This window comes from Hypanus sabinus (assembly GCF_030144855.1).
Source record: "Hypanus sabinus isolate sHypSab1 chromosome Y unlocalized genomic scaffold, sHypSab1.hap1 SUPER_Y_unloc_12, whole genome shotgun sequence".
NCBI lineage: Eukaryota > Metazoa > Chordata > Chondrichthyes > Myliobatiformes > Dasyatidae > Hypanus > Hypanus sabinus.
In genome coordinates, this window is record NW_026779013.1 from 315,001 (window position 1) to 342,812 (window position 27,812).

General features: G+C 37.6%; 1 protein-coding gene across 2 annotated transcripts in view; it reads left to right on the plus strand.

The window, feature by feature from the left end:
- LOC132386015 (coatomer subunit delta-like) overlaps positions 1 to 27,812 on the plus strand; it is a 74,866-nt gene that overhangs the window by 42,980 nt on the left and 4,074 nt on the right. For both annotated transcript variants that reach the window (XM_059958279.1, XM_059958280.1), the window contains exons 4-9: positions 3,118 to 3,317; positions 5,144 to 5,302; positions 14,964 to 15,129; positions 16,604 to 16,751; positions 19,912 to 20,020; positions 20,492 to 20,696. In XM_059958279.1, the coding sequence (XP_059814262.1) occupies positions 3,118 to 3,317; positions 5,144 to 5,302; positions 14,964 to 15,129; positions 16,604 to 16,751; positions 19,912 to 20,020; positions 20,492 to 20,696 (987 nt within the window). The remainder of the gene's footprint in view (positions 1 to 3,117; positions 3,318 to 5,143; positions 5,303 to 14,963; positions 15,130 to 16,603; positions 16,752 to 19,911; positions 20,021 to 20,491; positions 20,697 to 27,812) is intronic.

A 27,812-nucleotide genomic window follows, 5' to 3' on the forward strand; every position in this document is an offset into this window, starting at 1 on the left:
GAAAACACGAAGTTTTGGGCCAAAACCCTTGTTTATGACTGAAGAGGTGTGCATTGCTTTGGATTTCTAGCATCTGCAGATTTTCTCATGCTCAAGAAATTTGGTATTTTAGAAAACAATATTCATTTGATTGATAGTTCTTTCACTACTTTGAACAGTTTTACTCTACATCATTAGCATACCATACTGCAGTGTATACCCTCATCAAATGAACTGCAGTTATTTGGGTAGGTTAATTTACCTGTCAAACTTGCAGACATTATTACCAAAAGGTCAATGACATTCTAACACTTAGGTCTATTGATTTACTTGCCAGTGGTCTATCAACAGCAGGCTATAATTAAGCACTTGTAGTACTGCACAATGTCACTTGCAGACAAGAAACAGCTCATACCGACACACCTGAAATTATAGTGAAAGACTTCAGCCAGTCTTGTTTGAAGAAAGCGAGAAGATCTGCAGTTGCTGGAAATCCAAACGCACAGGCAAAATGCTGGTGGAGCACAGCAGGCCCGGCAGCACCTATGGAAAAGTACAGTCAATGTTTTGGGTTGAGACCCTTCAGCAGGACTGGAGAACCTCAGACTATGATGTGAATCGTGTACATGAACAGCTGGTCGAAGGCATATGACAACTGCTCACCTTCTTCACCCAGCACCTCTGTTCTCCGAAAGGAAGTACTGAACATTTCACTGTGAGCTTCTTGATCTCTATCTGGCTGTCTGCCATTTCCATTTTCTTCCAGAGGATTGCCATTTCACAGCCCCTCGTGCACACAAAGGCAAACATATCAGACCTTTGATGGCAACAACATCACCTTGGCCTACAAATCAATTTATATGGAACACATCAAGGGAAAAAATAACGCAGTGGCCGATTGCCTTGTCTTGTATACTGCTTTTGACTCTGTACATGGCCTCTGGCACCTGGCCAGGAAGGCCTCACGGAAACTGGTTGTACTGAGGTTTGTTTGGAATAGCCTTAGAAAAGGACATGAATGGTTAGACTGCTGACTGCGTGGAGTGTCAGTGAGCCGTAATGACTGTCATGATCGGGTACCAGTGGCACCTTTTGAGGTCCCTGAGTCATGTCACATTGACCATGTCAGTGTGGACCTTGTTGGTCCTTTTTCTCTCTTCTGTGATTTCATGCTCCTTTTGACCATGGTGGATATACCAGCAGGTGGGCTGAGAGCATCTCTTGAGCATTAAAGGTGGCTACAATGTGACTTGGTTGTTCATCAGATCTGGGTTGCTCAATTTGGCACCCCATCTAATTCCTCTGACCACAATCCCAATTCATTTTATCCATCTGGGCTATGATGGCCAGAGCCTCACTGTTAAGATACATCACATCACAGTGTATCACTTGCAGTCAAATGGCTTATTTGAGTGGTTTCACTGCCCCTTAAAGGCTGCTCAAGGCTTCCCTGTCTGATTAGTGTTGGCATGATTGTCTCCCTTAGGTCTTACTGGGGCTCAGAACAGCTCCAAAAGAGGTCCTACATTTATCAATGGCTGAATTAGTGTATGGGCAGATTTTACAAGTATCAGGTGGTTTTATTCCTGATGCCACAACTGCCTGTTTAGCCTCTCAACAGAATTCCACCATTCTCAGTAAATTCAATTTCTTTGCACCTGTTCCTGCCTCCCATTATGGTGTACAACGCTCTTGGTTTCCTGTTGCTCCAGATTCCGCCTCATTTGTTTTCATCTACCAAGATGTACACCATCATTGCCTTAAGCCCCATTACAATGGCTTGTTCTGCACTTTGGAATGGGGACAAAAGAATCTCATCATAGATAAGAGGGGTAAATCTGAATGTATTTCAGTAGATTGCCTTAAACCTGCCTGTTACAATTTAAAAGATTCTGCTACCATGCCCCAGCATCACAATATGACCATGAGAGTGTTAACGCACCTCTGGATAAGCCAGAGGAACTTCCACCCATTGAACCTAAGTCGACTTGGTTGGCTCATCTGAGCTCCAAGAGTGAAGAGAATATTGATTGGCTGCATCATGGTCTGGTATGGACAGTGCCAGTTCTAGTGAATTCTGGTGTTGGTGGGGGTGGGGGGGTGGGTGCTGTTCTTTTGTAGGCTAATGTAATTGGGAGAAATGAACAAAATTCACAAGCACTGACATTGCATTGCTGATTTCACTTTAAGAAACTGTTCCTGCTTGATGAAGTTGTTAAGTAGAGGTTCTTAGTGGACTTTTGTGATTTAGGTTTTGGAGTTCAATAAAATGTATTAATAATTTCATTAAACATTAGAAGCCTCACTTTGTTTTATTTGTGGAAACCTACAACACCACTTTTGTAGGCTTTTGTAGTGAATCAGCATTAGAATCAGAATTTGACTGAGTGGTATCATAGCAATCTCCTTTCACTTAGTGTCAACAAGACCAAGGAACTAATTGTGGACTTCAGGAGAGGGAAATCAGAGATCCATGAACTGCCCTCATAAGAGGATCAGTGGTGGAGAGAGAGAGAGAGAGCAATTTCCTGGGTCTTACTCTTTCGGAGGACCTGTCCTATGTCCAGCATGTAAGTGCAACTGCGAAAAAAGCACAACAATGCCTCTGCTTCCTTAAGAGTCTGCGGAGATTCAACGTGACATCAAAAACTTTGACAAACTTTTATAGATGTGTAGTGAAAAGTGTATTAATTAGTTGCATCATGGCCTGGTATGGGAACACCAATGCCTTTGAACAGAAAATCTTTAAAAAGGTAGTGGACTCAGACCAGTGCATCCTCACTAACCATGTTATGCATTTTTCTTGGTGCTGTTTTAGTTACTATATTGTGGATTTGTTGAGTATGCCCACTAGAAAATGAATCTTGGGGTTATATGTGGTGATGTATATATTCCTAGGTCACTCTTGGTTATGGCACCTGGTGTACTCAGAAAATCTGCAGAGGTTGAAGAAATCACACATTAGCGTCCTGAGGACAGTTAGAAATGGGCATATCCCAAAATAAAGTTTCTTTAACTGTCCTACAAATACGTATTACATTTATTACATTCTGAATTATTTTAAAAAAAGTCCATGTTAATGGTAATATTCTGTGTACCCAGAAACTTTTAAGAATGGACTGTGTATTTCATTTTTAGACACAAGAGAGTGAAGCAAAAGCAGAAATGCGCCGAAAGGCAAAAGAATTACAGCAAGCTCGCAGAGATGCAGAAAAACTAGGCAAGAAAACTAGCTTTGGGTTTGTCAGTGGTGGAATCTCAAGCAGCTCTGTAGCGTCCGTGATTACAGACACCATCATTGAACCAGAGAAGCCGAAGATGATGCCAACAGTAATGAGGTTGGTTTCAGGTGCTTCATGTGCTTTTCTGAAAAATTAATCTTCTTTTCCATGAGGAAGATTGTATCTTCATGTCATGGATTTGTTGCATGTGAGTGAATTTTTATATTACTGCTATATGTGCATATGAGGACACCTGCACCTTCATATTTTTGCGCTTCGATACCACCGACATGCATTGTGCATCTTTGATTTATTAACTGCTATTTTTAATTTTAATTACAAGGATAGTAACCACTAGAAGAAGAAGAAGAATGCCCTTAACTCCTGGTGGAGTCATTGGGGTGCCGTCGTGACTTTTTGAACTGATCTTTTTGGTGATTGCTCATCATGTGGCACTTCAATAGCATTCTCCATTTTGTTTACGAGGTCGAGTTGTTAGCTCGATGCTCAACCCAGCACCCATGGAAAACATGCAAGGGAGCCGGCTAGATTCAAACTCTGGCCCTTTCTTCCCAGAGACAAGCACTGATGCCATTACGCCACCAGCCAGCCAGTAACCACTAATTTTATAATAAGTAAATTAATTTGCTTTTCCAAGATAATGAATAGAAATGTTGGAGGAATGTGCCAGACTTGGTCTTCATATTTTATTGAAGTATAGAAGTTGTCATTTGTATATACAGTTGTCTCACTGTTTATACTGTAAGATTATTAAAAATTTGTCTTAATTTCAAAAGTGAGAATTTGGAATGAAAGTGGCGCCTGCCATATAGATATTTGTATCATTAAGAGGAATGTTAAAATATTTCAAGATAATACCTTTTAAGTTTCACTTTCCATCATTAGTGTGGAGATTCAGATAAAACTGTACGTCTCAAATGTCATTGGTGTACTCATAAGCATTTGATTTGATGTTCTCATTTACTAGATTAGTGATGGTTACATCTTCTGACGTTAATCTTTGAGTCAAATTGTGAACTGGTGTCAACATGTAATAGGCATTGATGTGGCAGTGATCTTCCAAGGTATTGGGTCATTGTGCTAAGGATCTGATTTCCTTCTGTTTAATTCTTTTGACTAGGATTTAAATTTCTGAGTTATTTGTGAATGTTGACCCGTAAGTGTTTGAGTCACACAAATTTACCTTAACATTCTGTCTTCTGACTCAGATATATTGGCAACAGTTTTTTTTTACTAACACAGTATTTTAAAGAATTATATTTTAGATGTATCTGAAACCACTTGAGTTATGAGAATGTTGTTTTGTCTATGCAGCTTTTCTTACCTACCAGCTGAGATACTGCTAAATTTATTTTTATGGGGTAGCATACAAAAGTTAATCATTCCTTGTCCTGTTTCAGTGAGTAAAACAAAATGTTATGTGTGAAATGTACGTTGGATCAAAGCTGTGCCATTTTCAATCATTATAACGTGTTCTCTTGTAGATTAAGGGCTACTTGTATGAGGAGCTTATGTATATGTAATCAGCTGCAGTATTCTTCAATTACTCTCAGTAATGCATCCAGAAGGAGGATCTTCCAGCAACACCCAGTATATGATATCTTATTGGGTTGGCACCATTTTTCTTTATTATTCAGATGGTTTCTGCTTATCTTGGATTGATTGTGGTGTCACTGTGTGCATAGTAGACTAAAATGTTTGTAGATATACTTTGCTATAGCTGTGTAGATTGCGTATTGAACCAGGCAAGTTTTTTGGAGAGTAGGTATAGCCTAATTATCAGAGTTACAGTTAACAAGTTCTTTGGTTTGGGAAAAATAGTAAATTACGTTGGCAAATGGGTATGTCATTTGGTAAGCTGATTTGAGTTCATTGTTAATTCTCCAGTTCTAAAATATATCTCTTTCCATTTGTTTCCTTAGACCTTCTGGTCCAAGCAAAGCCTTAAAACTTGGAGCAAAAGGAAAAGATGTGGAGAATTTTGTTGATAAGCTAAAATTAGAAGGAGAACAAATGAGTTCATCAATAAAATGTTCATCAGAAGTGTCTAAAGTGCTGTCAGCTCCTGTTAATGTAGAAAGGTGGGTTTGGTCTTTATGTTCAAATGTTATTTTTTCCATAAGTGATATATTTTAATATCTAGCTTCTTATCGCTGTCAAGCTGTTCTCATCAATCACAAACACAATCTCATTATCCACATCTGGGAGTTGTTACAGAGTCTGAAATCATGATGGTTTTCAAGAAAGAAGACAATCCTAACTATGGTTATTGTCAAAGAGTTTCCTTGTTGACTGCAATGAGTAGAGTTATTGCCATCTATATGTCTATCAACAAGCCAGTGACTGACGAGCTGTTTCTGGATTCTACTTAATTCATTGCATAGTGGATGTGTAACTAATACAGCAATTCTAAGAATAAAACAAGAAGCAAGTTTATAATTGTTTTTTTCACTTGATCTTATTAAAGTCTTTGACTGCATCCAGCAGATTGCCCTGTTTATTTAAACGAGAGGACATGATTTGAGAGTTAGGGGGCAAAAGTTTAAAGGAAACACGAGGGGGTATTTCTTTACTCAGAGAGTGATAGCTGTGTGGAATGAGCTTCCTGTAGAAGTAGTAGAGGCCAGTTCAGTTGTGTCATTTGAGGTAAAATTGGATAGGTATATGGACAGGAAAGGAGTGGAGGGTTAGGGGCTGAGTGCAGGTCGGTGGGACTAGGTGAGATTAAGAGTTCGGCACGGACTAGGAGGGCCGAGATGGCCTGTTTCCGTGCTGTGATCGTTATATGGTTATATGGTTAAAACTGATTCCTATTTACTCTTGCTCCGTAATGTCTTTTAGACCATGTAATTAAGCAATGGATCTACAACAGAATTCTTCTCAGCATTGAGTACACAAACATCAGTGGCTGAGTATGCCTTTAGAATTTGCATTTGTCTGTGTCCAGAGACCCAATGCCGAAAATGTTGGCCTTTTCAGTATGCTTGAGATGAAAGCTACCCAGATCAGACATTTGAATGTCTGATTATCTTTGTTTCACTCTGTTGCTATTTAGTGTATTTGCTCTTTCCCATTTCTTGCAGTGATCAGAAGAGTAAACCTGACTCTTCTGATCACTGCAAGAAATGGGAAAGAGCAAATACACTAAATAAAATTAAAAATAATAATAATAATAAACAAGTAAATCAATTATGTATATTGAATAAATTTTTAAAAACTTTTGCTGTTATCATGCTACCAATTGTTATTGCAATTTGCTTAAAATAGCAATGATCTTAAGACAAAGTTTCTTCTTTGAGGCCCTGTTGCTTGTTGAATATGTACATTACATACTTGCCTAAAGGAATATTAACAGATTGGTTGCTGCTGGAAAGCCCCTATGTTTCAGAACAATACCTTGTAGTTCATCTTGGTGATCTTCAACTCATGATTATAGACAAAATAAAATTTTCCATTTTCAGGTAAATCTGTCCTTTGTTCCTCTCTCTTATTCCTTCTGATTCACCATTTCTTTGTTTCTTTCCCTGTATATCCCTGTCACGTATTTTTTGAGCCCCTTTTCCTATTGGATTTTATTTGTCCTTATTTCTCCAGTCTTGGCCCTGATTCATTGTTTCATCTCAACATTGATAATTTATTTCTTGTCACAGATGCCACTAGATATTCCTGATTATAGCATCTCATCTCTTCTCTCCACTGCACCTGTCCTGTCTCATTAGGTCATGAAATTTGAACCTTCATTTTGCATGCATAATTTTCTTCCAGTTAAAAATTCAAATATGGTCATTGTATTAATAGAGCCATGCTAAGTTTAAAACATTGAATTGAAACCTATTTTAAAAACTCCGTAGGTGCTATATTGCAAGCCCATTGATCTGTCATGTATTTTTTGCAGAGCATGGGTCTTTTTTGGTAAAAAAAAGGAGTGAAAACTTTGTCTGTTAATGTTTATTCCTCAAACCATCTAATTTATCATATGCTGAATTAAAAATTCAAATATTTCAAATGGCCAATTCAAGATTTAATTGTTCTGTAAATTCATGGGAGATCCTTGACTTCATCATTACCACTTTGATCACCTCATCTCTTCATTCTTTTTTAAGAATGAGTAGTGTTTTGTTTAATATATTAAATATTTTACTAACTGACCATCCTAAGTAATATCATCAAAAAATGCAGGAAAAACTGCATATCAAAGCAAAAATTACAAAGAAAAGCATATAACAATATCAGAAACACTGCAAGAAATGGGAAAGAGCAAATACACTAAATAGTAACAGTGAAACAAAATATAATAGTTGAAAGTAGCATGCTGCTTCATCTGTATAATGTATTCTTACTAACAAGGTTGTGGACATATGCCAGTGATTCCCAACAGGAGCATTTATGTGTCCTAAGGGTGCGTTAAGAGAAATAGAAGTTGTTGGGGTTGCTTTAGATTCTTCAGGGTGGAGTCTGTAAGGGACACCCTAACTTGAAGCATCAGCAGGGCTTTCCAAAATAAAGGATGAAGCACTGAGATACAGGAAGAACCACAGCACTGCAGGCAGTGAGCACTCGTCCAAAGTATCTGAAACTCGACAATCTCATCAGACCATACCAGCCAAACAGACATTATTGGGGATGCATAAATTAGCAACCAGGGTGTCCTGACTCTCGGCACAGAATGAGTTCCTTCATTTTAACTGTTGGTAAGTCAAGTACACATTCTCAACTTACTCAGTGGATCTACGTAAAACAGGTGGTGCAGTGATTCAGTTCTTGTCAGAACTAAACAACGAGATAGATCTAATCACTGACCTGCCGATCCCATGGTTTCCTCTTGATGAATTTAAAACAATCTCAGCTTCATATGTGCAATCAAGAGCCATCTTTGGGGATAATGAGACCTTATGTGATTGGTCAATCACACTAACTGGAATAGTATAAAGGCAGCTTGCCAAACACTAGCTCTATTCTGATTAACACTCAGATTTCAATCTGAATCCTTGTCTCCCATTTTGATTTAACATACATTGTGGAGAGACTCCTGTTAGATTGTAAAATCTTGTAAATCCTGGTTATCAGTTTCTTTTTAATATTACCTTTATACACACCAATGAATATATTAATCAGACTTAACCCTTTTTCTCCAATAGTTTTAATACTTTTGAAATATTGTCTTAGTTGAAGATATCTAATGAAGTCTTGATTCTTTAAGTGATATGTTTCTGTGAGTTGTTGAAAGGACTCCAAACCTTAATGGAGGATATTGTACAGTATGAGGTGATTCCATTACTTGTCCATTGTGTAAATCTACCATCCAATTGTGCTGGAAGGAATTCAGTGTCATGTGCCACCCAATGTAGTATTCTTACATTTCATTCAAATTTTGGGTCTTTAAATTCTTTAAATTGTACCAGATGTTTAGAGAGACTGTTGTCTACCTAGTCAGTTTATTTAAATGCTTCTTCGGGAGTGTTTTATCCCCCAGTAAAGATTGAAGAGTGGTATTTATTAGACTTTGTTCTAAATCTGTGAAGTGCTTCAAGCAATTGGTTATAGCACACATCAACCATAGCCTACGGGTCAACTTCAACGCTTTGCAATTCGCCTACCAGAGCAACAGGTCAACGGCAGATGCCATCTCTCTCTGGCACTACATTCCTCCTTAGAACACCTGGAGAATAAAGATGCATATGTAAGGCTCCTTTTCATTGACTACAGCTCTGCCTTTAATACCATCATTCCAAATAAACTGATTCCTAAGCTCCAGAACCTGGGTCTTAGCTCTCAGATCTGCAGTTGGATCTTCAACTTCCTCACAGACAGGACCCAGGCTGTAAAAATAGGGGACTAGCCCTCCTCTACAATCACTCTGAGCACTGGTGCCCCACAAGGCTGTGTACTCACCCCCCTGCTGTACTCACTGTACACCCATCATTTTGTAGCCAAGTTTCCATCAAACTCAATATATAAGTTTGCTGATGACACCACAATTGTAGGCTGTATCTTGGGTAATGATGAGTCTGAGTACAGAGAGGAAATTAAGAACCTGGTGGCATGGTGCGAAGACAATAACTTATCCCTCAACGTCAGCAAGACGAAGGAATTGGTTGTTGATTTCAAAAAGAGTAGCGGACCGCACGATCCCATCTACATCGGTGGTGTGCAGGTGGAACAGGTCAAAAGCTTTAAGTTCCTCGCAGTGAATATCCCAAATGACCTGACTTGGTCTAACCAAGCAGAGTCCATTGCCAAGAAGGCCCACCAGCGCTTTACTTCCTGAGAAAGCTGAAGAAATTTGGCCTGTCCTCTAAAACCCTCAATAATTTTTATAGATGCACCATAGGAAGCATTCTTCTAGGGTGCATCACAACCTGGTATGGAAGTTGTCCTGTCCAAGACCGGAAGAAGCTGCAGAAGATCGTGAACATAGTCCAGCACATCACACAAACCAATCTTCCATCCTTGGACTCACTTTACACCGCAGGCTGTCGGAGCAGTGCTGCCAGGATAATCACGGACACAACCCACCCAGCCAACACACTTTTTGTCCCACTTCCCTCCGGGAGAAGGTTCGTATGGCCAGATTCTTTCCAACTGTGATAAGACTGCTGAATGGATCCTGACCCGGATCTGGGCCGTACCTTCCAAATGTCTGGACCTGACTTGCACTACCTTACTTTCCCTTTTCTATTTTCTAATTATGATTTATATTTAAATTTTTATTATATTTACTTAGATTTGTACTTCAGGGAGTGTGAAGCGCAGAATCAAATGTCGCTGTAATGGTTGTACACTCTGGTATCAATTGTCTGTTGACAGTAAATTAAGTCCTTCCACTTTGCTTCACAATTAGGGTCACACCAATAGACCAGACTGCACAGCTGTGCTGCTCTATAACAGTTTTCAGAGCAAATCCTCCTTTATCCTTAGGAAGCTGTAATGTCTGAAATCTAATTCTTGGTTTCTGTTTTCCCCAAATAAAGTTGAAATCATTCTTTTCCATTCATTAAATCGCTTAAAAGGTATTTCAACAGGCAATGATTGAAAATGGAAGAACAATCTAGGAAATACATTCATCTTTATGGTTTCCATTCAACTATACATATTCATTGGCAGCAATGACCATCTATTTAAGTCTGCCTTTAATATCAGCTGTTATGGGAATATAATTAGGTTTGGAGATAGTAAACTAGTCTTCAGGTATTTGCACTCCTAGGTATTTAATAATATTACCTTTCTGTTTGAATTTACTCATACTGTAAATGTTTTCTTGTGGTTTGTAATTAAAATTTAAAGTTTGGGTTTTATTAATAGCCAGAGTAGGAACCGAATTCTTTCAGCAGGGATAATAATTTAGGCAAACCTGCACTGGGATTGATAAGAGTCACGAGAATGTCATCTGGACATAGACAGATCTTATATTCTGTATCTCTGATCAGTACACCTGTTATAATCTTGTCTTCTTTGATTGCCCGGGCCAATGTCTCAATAAAAGAGCGAAAAGCATGGGGCTTAGGGGCACCCTTCTCGACATCCCCTTTCAAGAAAAGTTGTTTTAGATAAATTCCTATTTATTTTAATTCTGACTGTAGGGGAGGAATATAAAGATTTCAGACATCCAACTACCTGATTATTAAAACCAAACCGTTTAAGTACCAAGAAGAGATATTCCCATCGTACCAAGTCAAAGGCCTTCTCAGCAACAAGACTAATAACTACAGATTCCAGGTTGTTACTGCTCATATAGTCAATGAGATGAAGGGCCCTTCTCACATTGTCCAGGATTTGCCTGCTTTTTACAAAATCTGTTTGATCTGAGTCAATTAGATCTGGAATTGTATTTTCCAATCATTTTACCAATATTAATGCAAATAATCTATACTCTCTGTTTAGAACAGTTATGGGCCTATAGAAACTGCATTCAGTCCGATCCTTACCACTTCTAGGAATTACTGAAATTATTGCTTGATTCCAGGACAATGGAGTCTCCCCTCCTCCGAGAACATAATTAAAACATTTCGTAAGCATTGGTACTATTATCTCTCTGAAAGTTTTGTACCATTCTACTGGATAGCCATCAGCATCTGACATTTTATTTGTTTTTAATGCTGATATAGCCTTACCTATTTCTTCTTCTGTTATCTGCTGAGTTATTAGTTTATTTTGCTCCGTACCTACAGATGGTATATCTTTAAGAAATTAGATATTTCTGCTAACTCTACAATTGTGAAGCATCTTATTAGTCTGGGGGGGGGGGGTGTCTTTCACCCTATATATAGATCTCTCAGCCTGTTGTTTACGTATTCTTCATGCAAGTAATTTAATAGATTTGGGAACATTCTCATAGAAATTTTGTTTAACAGACAGCTCTCTTCTTAACATCACTTTCATAGATATTATTCAGAATTCATTTTGTATCCAAAATTTAAGACATTACTGTCATTATACTGCATACGCTTACTCTCCAAAAATTGTAGTTTTTCAATAAGATCCTTGATTTGTTTCTCTTTTTCCTTCTTCTTCTGAGCTGACCACTTTATGAGTTTACCCCTAATAACTTGCAGCATCCCAGAGTGCTGGGGATACCGTTACATTATCGTTAAATATCATATAATCTTCAAACTCTTTCTTTAGGTATTTTAAATATAAGGGATCATTCAAAAGACTGGTATTAAGTCTCCACAAGGTATCTTTGGGTTTGTTGTCTAAATGTAATGTTAAGTAAACCCCTGCATGGTCAGAGATGTCTCTTAGCCCTATATCTCATTTTATGATCATGTGTCTCTCTGAATTAAACATTAAAAAAATCTATTCTTGAGTACACAGAATGGGGGTGAGAAGAAAAGGTGAACTGCCTATCGTGGCTGTAACTCTCTCCATAATCTATCATGCCTATTTCTTTGAACAGTTTCTTGACATGTAATGTTTCTGGGTTTATCTTTTTTGTTCTATTGGAGGAGTCCAGGGGTGTAACTGAATATCCAGTCTCCCCCACCTATTACCACACCAGATGTTTCCATAGCTATCATATTAAAAACCTTCTTAATCAGCTGTTTATCATTTCCTGTGTGACCTGTAAACATTCAGTAGAGTAACTTCTTTATGATCAATAAAACCCTTCACCAGTAAGTAACACCCTTCTTTGTCTGTAATCTGTGAGGAGAACTGGAAATTTACTTTATTTGAGATTAATATTGCAACTCCCCTTGTGTTTCCCCTCTCAAAAGAAGAATAATAACAAATTTTAAATCCCAATTTACTTAACTTGTCATGTTTAGAAAATAGTCTGCACATTTATTTTTACTACCAAAGTGCTTTTTCTAACTGTATTTCATTTGCTACTCTCTTGCCCATTCTCACAATCCGTCTAAGTCCTTCTGCAGCCTACCTGTTTCCTTAAAACTACCTGCCCTTCCACCAGTCTTCGTATCAGTTGCAAACTTGGCAACATAGCTATCTGTTCCATTATCTAAATCATTGATTTACAGCATAAAAAGAAGTGGTCCTAACACCAATCCCTGTGGGACACCACCAGTCACTGGTCACTGACAGCCAGCCAGGCTACTTGGTCCTCCTACCAATCAGCCAATGCTCTAACTATACCGGTAACTTTCCTGCCATACTATGGACTCATATTGGTGTGGCACCTATACGAAATACACTTCATCCCCTTTATCTGTCCTACTTGTAATTTCCTCAAAGAATTCCAGCAGGTTTCCTTAAGGAAACTGTGTTGACTTTGCTCAGTCTTGTCCTTTGTCACCAAATACTCCATGACCTCATCCTTAACAATTGACTCCAACATCTTCCCAATCACTGAGGTCAGGCTAACTAGTCTATAATTTCCTTTCAGCTGTCTTCTCCTTCCTTAAGTAGTGAAGCGCCATGCCAGAGGCCAGTGATTTTCTTGACAGATCATTACTAATGTCTCCACTATCTCTACCAGTACCTCTTTCAGGGCCCTAGGCTGCAGTTCATCTGCTCTGGGTGATGTGTGTACTCCTAGGTCTTTTAGCTTTTTGAACTCCTTATCTCCTGTAATGGTAGCTACATTCACTTCTCTTGCCTCGCACCCTTCAACATTGTGCCTTCCAAAGTAAAGACTGAAGCAAAATACTCATTTAGTTCACTTGACATCTCTTTGCCCCCATCATTATTTCTCAAGTCTCATTTTCTAGTGGTCCTATATCTACACTCATCTCTGTTTTATTTTTTACATACCTGAAAAAGCTTTTAATATCCACTTTGATATCATTTACTGATTTATTTTCATATTTCATCTTTTCCCACTTAATAATTCTTTAGTTGCTCTCTTTTAAAAGCTTCCTAACCCTCTGTCTTCCCACTGTTTTGTATATGCCATCTCTTTTACTTTTACATTAGCTTTGACTTTCCTTATCAGCCTTGGTTGTACTATTTTGCCATTTTTCTTGAATATTTCATTTTTGGTACATATTTATCATGTACTTCCTCATTTTTCCCAAAAACTCATTCCATTGCTGCTCTGCTGTCATCCCTGCCAGCATCTCCTTCCAATCTACTTTTGCCAATTCCTCTATTCATTGTAATATTCTTTACTCCATTAAAATACTTCTACATTAGACTTTATTTTCTCTCTGCAACAAACAACTGCCTTTGGCAGTCTTTTCTTCATAGACGTCGACTCGTCTGCTGAGTTCCTCCAACAGTTTGTGTTTGTTGCTTGAATTTCCAGCATCTGCAGTTTTTTCTTGCTTGTGATTGGTTTATTTTCTCCCTATCAAATTTCAAGTTCAGTCATATTGTGATAATTGTCTCCTGAAGCTCCTTTAACCTTAAACTCCCAAATCACCTCTGGCTCATTACATAAAACTTAAGCCAGTATAGCAGATCCTCTAATAATCTCAATCACAAACTGCTCTAAAAAGCCATTTCATAGGAATTCACTCTCTTGGGATTCATTACCAATCTGATTTTCCCAATTGACCCGCATGCTGAAATCTCCCATGACTATCACAACATTCCCTTTTTGACATGCTTTTTCTATTTCCTGTTGTAATCTGTGGTCCACATCCCAGCTAATGTTGGGAGGCCTGATAAAACCCTCCTTTTACCCTTATTCAACCCATAAGTAATCAACATCTCCCAATCATATGTCATATCTTTGTACTGATTTGCTGCCATTCTTTATCAGCAGAGCCACACCAACCCCCCTGTTTACCTTCCTATTCCCCCAATACAAAATGTTAACCTTAAACATTTAGCTCCCAACCTCTACCATTCTTCAGTAATGATTCAGTAAAGGCCACAGGATACTTGACAATCTAATACACAACAAGGTCATCCACCTTCTTTCTTATATTTCATACATTGAGATACAACACTTTGAATATTTGATACCCTTTTTGGTTCTGCATCCCTAATGTATTGATACTCACCCTGCTGGTTGCAATTTTGTCCTGTCATCTGCCTGCCCTTCCTGACAGTCTGACTGCATGCTGTCTTTACTTTTTTACTATCTGTCCTATACTAAGTCCCTTTACTCTGTTTCCCACTCCCCTGCCAAATTAGTTCACACCCTCCCCAACAACTCTACAAACCTACCCGCAAGAATATTGGTTCTCCTCAGGTCAATTATGTTTAGTTTGTGTTGAGATACTATGTAAAGGTGTTTTATTTCCTAGTCCTGTGCTTAGTTTTCTGTAATCATAATTGAAGTTACAATCATAACACTGTAAGATTTTGTTAACTGTATTTCTCTTTCAACCTATACAGTGTACATCTAAAGATTGAAGAGAAGATAGTATTGGTATGTGATCGGGATGGTGGTTTACAAAACATGGAGGTACATGGCATGATTATGCTACGAGTTACAGATGAAAAGCAGGGAAGAATTCGCCTTCAGGTGGAGAATGATGATAAAAAGGATATTCAACTACAGGTAGAAGTAATAGTTGTATGTTTGGCAAGCATTTTTATTTGTTTGCATCTGGATTTGGTGATCCAGTCAGTTTGACTGTCGTTTGATTGTTTAGGAAGTTACTTGAATCATATGAAGTAGCTTTTTTGGAGCAAACATGAAGAAATCTGCAGATGCTGGAAATTCAAACAACAACACACACAAAATGCGGGTGGAACACAGCAGGCCAGGCAGCATCTATAGGGAGAAGCACTGTCGATGTTTCGGGCCAAGACCCTTCGTCAGGAGCTTTTTTGGCTATCAGATTTTTGAATTTGCATAAACAATTTAGCATCTAGCTAAAAAGAATGGGTAGATACCCTTCATATTAATCTGGAATGGATTTTAATCAGTGTCTTAACGGCACCGAAACAGAAAGATAAAGAGGTGAAAAAACTCCAGAGCTTAGGAACTACCAAAACTGAGGGTATAGTCACTCACAACAGAACAATTATCATCATTAGGGGCTCAAGACCAAAAGTGGAGTGCAGTTAATTTTAGAGTTTGGAGAATGAGGGGAGATTTTTTGAAAGGTTTGGAAAATTAACTGTATTCAAGAGCACAGACCTGGTGGTTAGATAGAAGTGCAAATTAGAGCATAGATAGGATATTTTGAATAACTTGAGTTTGTGGGCAACAGATTGAGTTTAATCTTAATCAGATATTGGCAACAGGGATGGAATAGGTATCTAGGGAATAGTTCTCTGAACTCTGGAATGATCTTAAGACCTTGGTTGATCTTTCCAAATTTAGTTCCACAGAGACTATTTTAGTCAGGACTGTATGTCAGACAAGAAGTCTGACAGTTTGGAGCTTGTTAAGGATGATTAGAAATAGTCTTAACAGTGTACACGTAGAAATTGAAGATGTGTTGATAGGAGGGTTTAGAGGTGGAATTTTGTGGTAAATGGGATCTCAGGATTGATAACTCCAACTATCTTTGTTATTTCTAATGCAGATGATCTTTGCAGCTGGGTAGTCAGGAATAGAGTCAAACAGTTTCATTAATCTGGTCAGTAATGCAACAATGTTGGAAGAACACATGATAAGCCACAGCAGTAGCTATGTGAAGGCGTGGAGGGATATCTTACTTTAGCCAAACTCACACAGTATTACTAAAATGTAAAATATTTTAGTTTCATATTGGTTGAAGAAACACAATTAGGAAAAATTCAATTACGGTACTCTTAAAAACTTGAGATATTAAGCAAAGAGCTGAAAAAAGAAGTTGGAGAAAGATGTTTGTAGGGTATAAGTATCAAATGCTTTTAAAAGGTGAAAACATGTTTCCAGAAATAGTCATTGATGCAAAAGTGCAAACATGACACAAGGCAGAGACACAGGATTTTCTGAGCATGTATTCAAAATGCTTTCTCTCTCCTGACTGAATTCTCCTTTACTAGATTACATAAAGCTTGTAATTTTTGGATTTAACCTATTTACTTTTTACATCCAGACTCACCCAAATGTAGATAAAAAGCTTTTCACTACAGAATCATCGATCGGTTTAAGAAATCCCGGGAAATCCTTCCCTCTGAATAATGATGTTGGCATTCTAAAATGGAGATTGCAAACTACTGATGATGCCTTTATTCCCCTTACGAGTAAGTATTGAAGTTTGAAATAACAATTAGTACGTTTTTATTTGGCAGACAAAAGTATACTAACTATTCCATTAATAATCTTACTGTCTTTAGAATTTCTCTGGTTTCATACTTCTCTTGCATTTTACTTTTTAATTAAGTTTAAAATTATTATCAAGGTACATATTTATTATCAGAGTACATACACGTCACCTATCAGCCATGAGTCTCCACTTGCACCATATCAATTTCTGCAACTTCCACAATCTCCAAAGGAATTCTACCACCAAACATACCTTCATCTCCTGCTACCTTTCCACAAGGTTTGCTCCCTTTATGATTCCCTTGTGCAATTGTCCCGCTCAGCATACAAGTCTGTAAACAGCCAAAGTGCTACACATGCCTATTTGCCTCCTTCCTCACCTCCATTCAAGGTACCAAACTGTTGTTCAAGGCGAGGCAACGCTTAACCTGCAAATCTTCTGGGGTTGTCTATTGTGTCAGGTGTTTCTGATGCACTCTCTATGTTTGTGAGACCTCTCCACTCATGGCGTGGAATGTCATGGCGTCAGATATTTTTGATTCCTATCCCCTTTCTGATATGTCTTCTCTTGTGTTAGGATGAGGCTATCTTAAGATGAAGGAGCAACAGCTTATTTTCCTTCTGGGTATCTTTCAGCCTGATTTCATGAATATTGATTCCTTCTTCTGGTAAAAAAAATCCTCTTTCCCCTTCCCCTATTCCCCATTCTGGCCTCCTACCTCTTTTCACCTGTTTATCACTTCTCTCTGGGTCCCCTCCTCCATCCCTTTCTCCTATTGTCTACTCTTCGATGAGTTTCCTTCCACTTTACCTTTCTCGGTTACTTTAATGAATTTTGCTGTCTTACATACATATCCAAATTACCAGTACTCAACTAAGTTCAACCATAAAGACCAATAAAGCAACTCTGCTTCCCAGATATTGACTGAGTCTAAACATTGAGTCTCCACAGAAAGTGTCTGACACACTGTTTCCGCAGTATATTTTGCTGGAGATTCCAGAATATGCAGTCTTTTTGCTCCAGTGACATGGACTCCCTTAGTACCAGATGCTTAAATAGGGCTAAAATTGTTTGGAACATCCGGGAAGGTTTCTTTAAATAATATTGCATGTAGGTAATTCAACTGAGGAAAAGCTATACATGAACTTGTATTAGGCAATAAGCCTGGCAATTGATTGAAGTCTTAGTGGGGGGTCATTTTGGGAATTGTGATTGACAAATTACAGATAAAGATAAGATCTGTCATTGAATGAGTGATAAATTGGGGGAGTGCTACTTCCACCATCTCCAAAGACATCTTACCTCCCTTCCCACTCATCTCCCCCACCCCCCGGCACACCTCTGCGAGAGGACAAAGTGCAACACTTTACATTCTAATCTTCCCTCACCTCCATTCTGGGTTCAGATGAGACAACACTTCACCTGCATATCTGCGGGGTCATCTGTTGATCTGTTGTATCCGATGCTCCTCTACATTAGTGAGACCCGTCATTAAATGGGGGACCATTTTATCAAGCGCCTCCACTCCTCAGCTAAAAGTGGAACTTCCTGGTGGCCGAATATTTTAATTTCCATTCCAACATATTGATCCATGACCTCCCCGTGCCATAATGAATCCAATTTCTGGGTGGAGGAGCAATACCTTATATCCCTGGTGTAGATGGAGAGGTTGGTCATTGAAATGTTGGTTATAAACACTGTCTGTACTTGGCTGGAAGCCCAAAGGAAGTTTATTCACCTTATATTCCACTTAGGTAACTCAGAGTATTTTTTGTGTGTTTATTTGGATTTCCTGTTGTCAATAATCATCTCCTTCGTCGTGCTGGTATAGTGGTTGCTTAACCTCACAGTCATAAGTGTAAAGCGAGTACAGCAGGGGACTAAGCACAGAACCTTGTGATGCACCTGTGCTGATGGAGATCACAAATGAGATTACAGTTACCAATTGGAACTGACTGGGCTCTGCAAGTGAGGAAATTGAGGTTTCAGTTACACAGGAAGGCATTGACGCTAAGGCTTTGAAGGTTATTAATTAATTTTGAGGGGGATGATGTTATTGAATGCTAAGCTGCAGTCAATGAAGAGCATCCTGATTTTTTGAAAATATCTGAGTTCTTCTATGCTTACGATGCTATATTAATGCAAGTTAGCATAAAATAAACCAAACACATTCTAGGAAGCAGAATCTGAATATTCTTACAGTGGTTGAATATAAATACAGGAGGATTTCCCTGGTTAGGATACAAATACTCTCGTGCAATTTTAACAATACTTTAAGTTACTTTAGAAAATGTATATTTCTGACCAGGGAATAAATCAGCTTCTGAACTATTCCTCAGAACAAAACCAGTACATGACCTAGGGAGGACCTAGAACTGTGATGCTTATTACTAAAACGTGGGACCGATCCTTTAGTTTCTGACACAAAATTGTGATAATACTAAATAAATCTATCAGCATGTGTTAGTGTAAAAACCTGTAAAGTTATCTGTCAGTTTTTTAATGATTTGCTTAGGAATGATGAAATAAATTTTGCTTTATCCAAGCATGCAGTTGCAAATTTTATATGTTTGTAATGTTTTAATCAACTATATATCTATTTTCCCATAGATAGAGAACAAAATATTGTATTCTTATATAATAATATAAGTTTATGGTATCAGATTTTAGAAGAAGAGACAAAAAGCAGTTCCTTCGAGATCCAGAATTCACCAAATTCTGTCTCTGACTTCATGAATCTGACCTGTACATGCTGTATCTAAAACTTCAATTTTAATTGTGCTCATAGTTGCCTATTTCATATGTGAAATCTATTGTATTCTTCTGGATCTTTTTTAATATCATTTCTTTGGCCTGATTTTTTTTGAACCTTTAAAATTAAACACTATTTCCAAAGCAAAGCCTTCAAAAATTGATCACTTCTCAAGCAGAACTATTGATAATGTGAAGTCTGCCTTTGGGATTTATTCAGTACTGGTTTTCCAATTGATCAATAATGCAACAGTAAAATCCACTTTCATTGAAGACCATGATCTGATTCAACTGCTATAAAGGTGCTTAATTGGTTATTCAAAAATTTATCTAAATATTTGGGCAACTTCTGTTTTTAAGATACTTTTATTACCTTTTTTAATTAGTCAATTGTTGGCCTTCCTTGAGTGCTACTGGCTGTGATGTAAATATTGAGTACGAGTTACAGGAAATCAGCCTGGAACTAAATGATGTCATTATCACTATTCCACTTCCGTAAGTTGATCTGCAACTGTTCTATACCTTTTTTCTTTCCTCTGATTGTTTTCCCAGTATGCTACAAGAAAGTGCATTTCCTTAACTTCATTTTCACCAGTTATGAAATTTGGTGTCTATAAAATTTTAAAAAGAGAAAATATTTTGTATTTCTTACTAAGCTTTAAGTCAGTCAAATGGCTTGGGATTGTACAGTTTGGTACACCACTATTTAAAATCTGCAAGCACTCAGCAAGCAATGCAGGTGTTTTGGTGAAGAATGGATGCTAGAATAATGCAGGCCAATGACCTATTTGACTTTCAAGATGCTTTCTCACTTGCTGAATGTGTCAGCAATGCATCTTTCCACTTTTATAATATTTTAATTTTGTAACCTGTTATTAAATTATTTTGTTATTAAGCAACTGTATAAACGGAATAACTGTTTCTCTAGTCCCACAGCACTAAAAAGTTTACTAATGTTGTACTTAGGGCTGGTCCTGGGACTCTATTGATTAGCGAATTGGAAGGCGAATATCGCCATGACATCCGGAAAAACATACTGGAGTGGTGTCTGCCAGTCATAGATGCCAAAAACAAATCTGGTAGTATGGAATTCAGTTTCCCAGGACACCCAAATGATTTCTTCCCAATTCATGTTTCCTTTGTGTCTAAAAAGAACTATTGCAATATACAGGTAAGAATTCTGCTAATTAAATGTGTTCAAAATTATGGAAGATTTCTTAGAGTGTTTCTTTAAAAGGATATTATAGGAGTTTTTAGGATTCCACTGCTGATTGAGTTTCATGCGAAAGCTGCTGGATCTGCAGAAAGTTTGATATAAATGGGGCAATATTCTTAATTCTCAATGTATATTTACTATCTATGTGTAAAGTTAACAATACTGCACATTCAGACTTTCTTATACATGGTTAAGTTTGCTAAACCATTAGCCAGATTTGCCAGGCTCAAAACCTCAAAATTTAAGTTTCAGCATAACAGTTGAGGAATTTAAAATTCCTTTATTAATTTATCTTGGTGGTGATGATGATTATTCTAAAGCTCATCTGGTTCACTAACTTTAATAGTGAAAAAAGCTAAGCATCCTCATCCAGTCTCCAGTCACAGTGATATGATAAACTGAAGTACAATCTGACCCAGAAAATGGAAAAAGGTGATAAATGTTGTGCATAACCATTATATCTATATCCTATACAGCTAATAGTTAGGAAGTAATAAACTGAGCCCATGCTGCTGCTACTGTAACAGCATAAACTTAAAACAAAGATGTGGTTTTGCAAGTTTAAGGCTACATCCACACTAGACTGGATAATTTTGAAAATGCCAGTTTCACGTAAAACGATAAGCGTCCACACTATGCATTTAAAAAAATATCTGTATCCACACTGAAACGGAGATTTCGGCGAATCTCCTCCTCCTGCGCAAGCACAGGACACATCTACTGAAAACAAGCGACATGTTGGGTGTCGAATCTCGCCGTAAAAGTGCTCGTTTGTGTAGTTACAGACCAGGAAAACTTAAAATGACGGACGGCTATTGGGTCTCACGCAGCAGAACTTAAAATTTAAAAAAACATATATTGGAGCGTATGGCAGCAACCAACAGGGAGTTCACAGACAGGTTGACCTGGTTGATGAAGAACATTGAAAAACTGACTAACTGGTTTCTGGTGACGTCATCATCGAGAATGGCAGCTTAAGTCACTACCTCCTCCGGAAAAACACGTATTAAACCCTGTTAACCCATCAAAAATAGTATTTTTCGAAAAATATTTGAACTGAAAAGAGGGGCAAGAATGAGGGAAAAGAATGGAAATAAAAAAAGCGACACTCCGGAGCCTGCGTCCGAGAGGAGTGCAGCCAATGGCTCTCCTACCCAACCGAGTGCTAGCGAGGCGGACGCTGAGCCTCATTCAGGTGAGGCAGTGAATATGATCGAAATCCTGAAAGAGATAAGGGAGTTCCAGAAAGAAATAGAGCAGCAGCTCCGTGATATCAAGTCAGAGCTCGTCGGCGTCAATCAAAAAATAGCGGTGGCAGAGACTCACATTGAGAGGGTGGAAGATCGCGTTCAAAATGTGGAACAGATACTGAGTATGACAATAAAAATATTAAATCACCAAGAAGGTAAACTACTTGACCTGGAGAGAAGATCACGGCGGAAAAATATCAGAATCTACAACGTTCCCGAAGGAGTGGAGGGCTCGTCCATGACGGAGTTTGTCAGAAAGTTATTGTGGGATCTTTCCCCGGCTATGAAGCTGGAAGTCGAAAGAGCCCACTGCAAGTTAGTCCCGAAACCCACTCAGGATAGAAAGCCATGCTCAGTAATAATTAAATTCCTTCGGTACAGCACCAAACTGGAGATTCTACAAAGGGCCTGGAGTGTGTTTTTAGACGATAAATTAATATATTTCGTCCAAGATTGCCCCCCACCCCCATGGTCTTGCAGAAACACAAAGAATACTCTGAAGTAAAGCGAGTACTAAAGCAAAATAAGATTAGATTTCGAATTCCGTACCCTGCTAAACTTGGAGTGTTTTATGACAACGGGACGTGGTTGTACCAGACAGTGGAAGAAGCGACTACAGACATGAAGGCCAGAGGTGACCAAAGCAAGGGAAAGCCTGGCTGAGGAATTGTCCTGCGAGAATCGAGAAGGGAGGAGGCCGAGAGAAATATATCAGGAAGAGACCGGGAGTTTCCTAAAAGCAGTCTTCACCCCCTTCAGAAGAGCCATAAGGTTTGGCTAACTTTAAAAATGTTGAGAAGCTAAACAGAAGCAAAAGTAGACGGTGATATACCTATCTCGAGAAATACTTATTATAATGTGGATTTTATATTACTTAGTTGTTATTCTTTATTCGCTCACTTACTCCTTTTTGCCCACCAAAATAAGAATATATATATATATAGATTTTGTGTGTGTGTGTGTGTGTGTCTGAGTGTGTGTGTATGTGTGTGTGTGTGCGTACATACGTACGTATGTATGTGTGTGTATATATATATAGGAGGAGTACACAGGGAAATCTTTTCTGTGTAACTGATTTGTTCACTGACTTTTATGAATACTGCAATGGGGGCCCTCAACTCACAAGTAGGAGGGGTTATCCCCCACAGCTAGACATTTCCTCTATCTCAACACAGGGTCATCTACCAGAGACCTCAGCCTTGGAATCACACGTTCGTTGTCGTTTTTGTAATTATTTGCGTTTCTTGGTTCTTAATTGTTCAGGGAGTAGATCGATTAAGTTTTATTCTAATTTCAATGATACATTAACAGTTAAATACAGATGGCTAAGGACAAAGTAAAATTCATTTCTTTTAATGTCAATGGGCTATTAAATCCAATCAAACGTAAGAGAATTTTATCCAAAATGAAAAAAAGAACAAGCCCATGTAGTATATTTACAGGAAATTCATTTAAGTGATAATGAGAATAAAAAACTAAAGAGAATGGGCTTCACTAATCTGTTTTTCTCCTCATATAAATCAGGATATAGGAGAGGAGTTGCTATTCTTATCTCAAGTAAGCTAAATTTTGAAAAATTATTCAAAATGGGAGATAAAGAGGGCAATATATTCTGGTTTCTTTCAGAAAATTACTGATATTATGGTAACGGAAACAGAAGGTCTCCTGATATGTGGGGAGACTTAAATTTACAATAAATCCAGACTTCCAATAGAAAAAATGAAACAAAATCTTTACATAAGAAAGTTAATACACTTTTTGAGGATGTTGGTTTAATTGATATAAGGAGGGACCTTTTCCCTGACAGAAGGGATTACACTCATTATTCTGCTCCACATTCTGTATATACAAGAATAGACTATTTCATAACATTTGGAAAAGACAAAGACAAAATAAACACCCGTGGAATTGGGACAATAGATGTAAGTGACCATGCAACTATATATTTATCTGTTTATTTTGACCTACAACGAAAGAATACTATTTGGAAACTAAATTCAAGTCTACTCAATGATCCGTACTTTAAGGAACAAATCAAAAAAGAAATAGGTCTCTATTTAGAATTTAATGATAATGGAGAGGTTTTAACTCCCATTTTATGGGATACTCTGAAGGCAGTCTTAAGAGGGAAAATTATAGCAATATCTTCATATAAGAAAAAAGTAAGGAATAAAACATTAGAGGAGTTATAAAATAGGCTGAAGTAACTAGAGAGAAAACACCAAATGAATTTGGCACAGGATACATTAGGGGAAATTAAAGGAATTAGGAAAGAAATAAATAATTTGGCTACGCAAGAAATCAGGAAAAACTTAATGTTTCTGAAACAGAGACATTATGAAAGTGGATCGAAATCTATGAAAATACAGGCATGGAAACTGAAAAAAAGACAGCAGAAAATACAATTCATAGAATTAGGGGCCAAAGAACAAAAATGATAAAAAATAAGCTAAGTGAAATTCAAGAAGCTTTTGAAGTGTTTTACAAAACTCTGTATTCCGAGTTCCAGGGGAAAGCATAACCCAAATTGACACCTTCTTGAATTCTCTAGAGTTACCCACTTTAAGCGAAGACCAAAATAGAACGATGACTGCTGACATAACTGAAGTTGAATTAAGAGCTGCAATTAGTAGGCTTAAATTAAGCAAGTCGCCAGGATCAGATGGATATACGGCAGAGTGGTACAAAGAATTCAAAAATGAGTTAATTCCTGTTTTACTCCCTACACTGAACTGGGCTCTAAAAAAGGCACAAATGCCACCCAGTTGGAAGGAAGCGATAATCTCAGCTATACCGAAAGAAAGCAAGGATAAAAGAGAATGCGGGTCATTTAGACCAATATCCGTTCTTAATGTAGATTACAGATTATTTATCTCCATCATGGCCAAACGATTAGAGGAGTTTCTACCCATACTGATACATAACGATCAGACAGGTTTTTACGACAACGCCAGACACAAGACAATACACGAAGGACACTTCACATTATGGATCATATAAAATAAAATCGAAGCAATAGTGATAAGCGTGGACGCTGAAAAAGCATTTGATTTGATTAATTGGAATTTTTTTTACAGTTTTACATAGATTTGGTTTCCAAGACACAATTATTAAAACTATACAGACACTATATGACAATCCTACTGCTAGGATTAAAATCAATGGATTTATCAAATAGTCTTACCCTAGAAAGGGGCACGAGACAGGGTTGTGCATGGTCACCACTACTCTTCACGCTATATCTGGAACCATTAGCTCAATACACCAGACAAAATGAAGATATCAGGGGAATTACTATTAAAAGGGACAGAGCATAAATTGGCTTGTTACGCGGATGACATTTTAATCTATCTAGGGCAACCAACATACTCTTTACCTAAATTGATGCAATCCTTTGAACAATATGGGCAATTACCAGGACACAAGATTAGCATAGATAAAACCTAGTTACTTTCATATTACTATAGCCCACCAAGAGAAATTGAAAGTCGATACCCCTAGGCATGACGCACAGAGTCTTTCAAATATTTGGGCATCGTTATGCTAAAAGATTCGGCAAAATTATCAAAATGCAACTATCAGCCTTTATATAAAAAATTAAGGAAGATATGGCAAGATGGAACCTGATTCCTTTTTTCAGTCTCAGTTCAAGGATTGAGTCTATTAAACTGAATATACTGTCCAGACTGCTATATCTCGTTCAGACCCTACCAATAGAGATTAATCAAAATCAATTCAACGAATGGAACAAGATGTTATCAAGGTATATTTGGCAGAGTAGAAGGCCTAGTAAAAGTTCGTCTCAAAACTTTGCAATTAGCAAAGGAAAAGGGGGGGATGGAGCCTACCTTCTCTCACAGATTATTATTTTGCAGCACAGTTAAGAGCTGTGATATGTTGGTGCAACCCATCATATGATACTCAATGGAAAAACATTGAGGAGCGGGTACTTCCCATCCCCATACAAGCAATTTTGACTGATAACAACCTGCAAAGGTTCATAAATGCTATTGATAACCCATGGGTGAAATTGACTCTTAAATATGGAAAACTAATATAAAGGAATATAATGTAGAGGGAGATATTGCAATTCTCAAATGGTGTATGACTCGGATTTTATGCTGAATAAAGGATGCTAGATTTAAGGACTAGACAGCTAAAGGAATAACAGTTCTTTGCAACATAATGAAAGAAGGAACATTGTTCAGTTTTGAAATGCTTATAGAGAAACAATTAGTAGAAAAACAAGATTTTTGATCAGTATTTACAGATACGACAATATGTTAATAAGACGCTTAAAAATGTAACCACGGCAAGTACATGCTTGATAGAGCTCTTTAGAAAAGTATATAATTCAGATATTGGTAGTAGAATCATTTCAAACATGTATAAGGGTTTGTCAAATCTGAAAACACATTTGACTTCATACATTAAAACGAAATGGGAGAAGGAAGGAGGGATAATTATATCTGAGGAAGAATGGACAACAATATGTAGTTATCAATGAAAGTGTACCAATTCACAGAAATGGAGGGAGTTTGGATGGAAAAACTTGATATTTTATTACACCCTCTCAGAAATCCCATTATGATACTAACCTCCCTGTTTGCTAGAGAAATTGTGGAAATCAAAATGCAAATCGTTACCATATTTTTTGGGACTGCCCTGTTATCAAAAACTATTGGAGGGGGATACACAATGCCCTACAAGACACCTTTAAATGTGAAATACCCATGGAGAGTAAGACCATATATTTTGAATATATACCCAAAGAATGGTTGGAAAGAGATAAATATTTAATGAATATACTGTTGGTGGCTGGTAAAGAGACTCTTACTAGGAAATGGTTATCATAGGAGAGCCCAACTTTAAATACATGGATGGAAATTACAATGGACATTTACAAAGTGGAGAAGATAATAACATCTGTTAATCATAAGCTGGAACAATTTGATTCATACTGGGAAAAATGATTTAACTACATAATGCCTCATAGGCCTGATATTATTCGCACAAATCAATGAATCTGTTGTAAAAAAGAAATCACTGCCTACTTGTACATAGTTCTCTCCTTTTGCTTGTTTTTTCTTTCCACTCTTTTCTCTAAGTGTATACCTGAGATAGATACTTTGTGGAGATTTGTGATATATATGATTATATCATATATATGTACAATGTCTGAAATACATCTTATGGAAATGTTTGATGATGAACTTCAATAAAAAAAATTACAAAAAAGAAAAACTAACTGTTGCATTAATAAAGTACCTTGTTAAATGTATAAAACACGTCTGCATCAGTGTTATCTTGTATTTCCATACAATGTTACATTGGGCTGTTACACATCTATTATCAGAGAAGTACTTGCATAAATAGGTAAACCATCTTCATATCAGCAAGGACAGAAAACAGGGCAAAGTGAGTATACTTATTTATTCAGTAAGTTATAGATCAAAGTATTTGATGAGTACTTTTCTAACTCTTCTGGCTTCAGTCTCGTTGCCATCTATTCTGAAATTGTTAGGTTGCGTTCAAGAAAACAATTTAATAGCGCTCTGCTGTTTGACAGCGTTTTCAAAAATATTCACCTTGGAAAGCGTTTTTGAAAAGTTCCAGTTTCAGGAGACGAAAACACCGTTTTAGTGTGGATGAAGGGTAAAAAGGAAGAGAGGAAGCTTCGGTTTCAGATTTATCTGGCGCTGGGTGGATGTAGCCTAAGCTTAGTGTCTGTTAGTAGAATATGAGGTACAAATTGAAACTTAATGTTTTCTCTTTTTGCTTCTAATCAGTGTTGTCCTTTTGTTTATGGATATGATTGTCC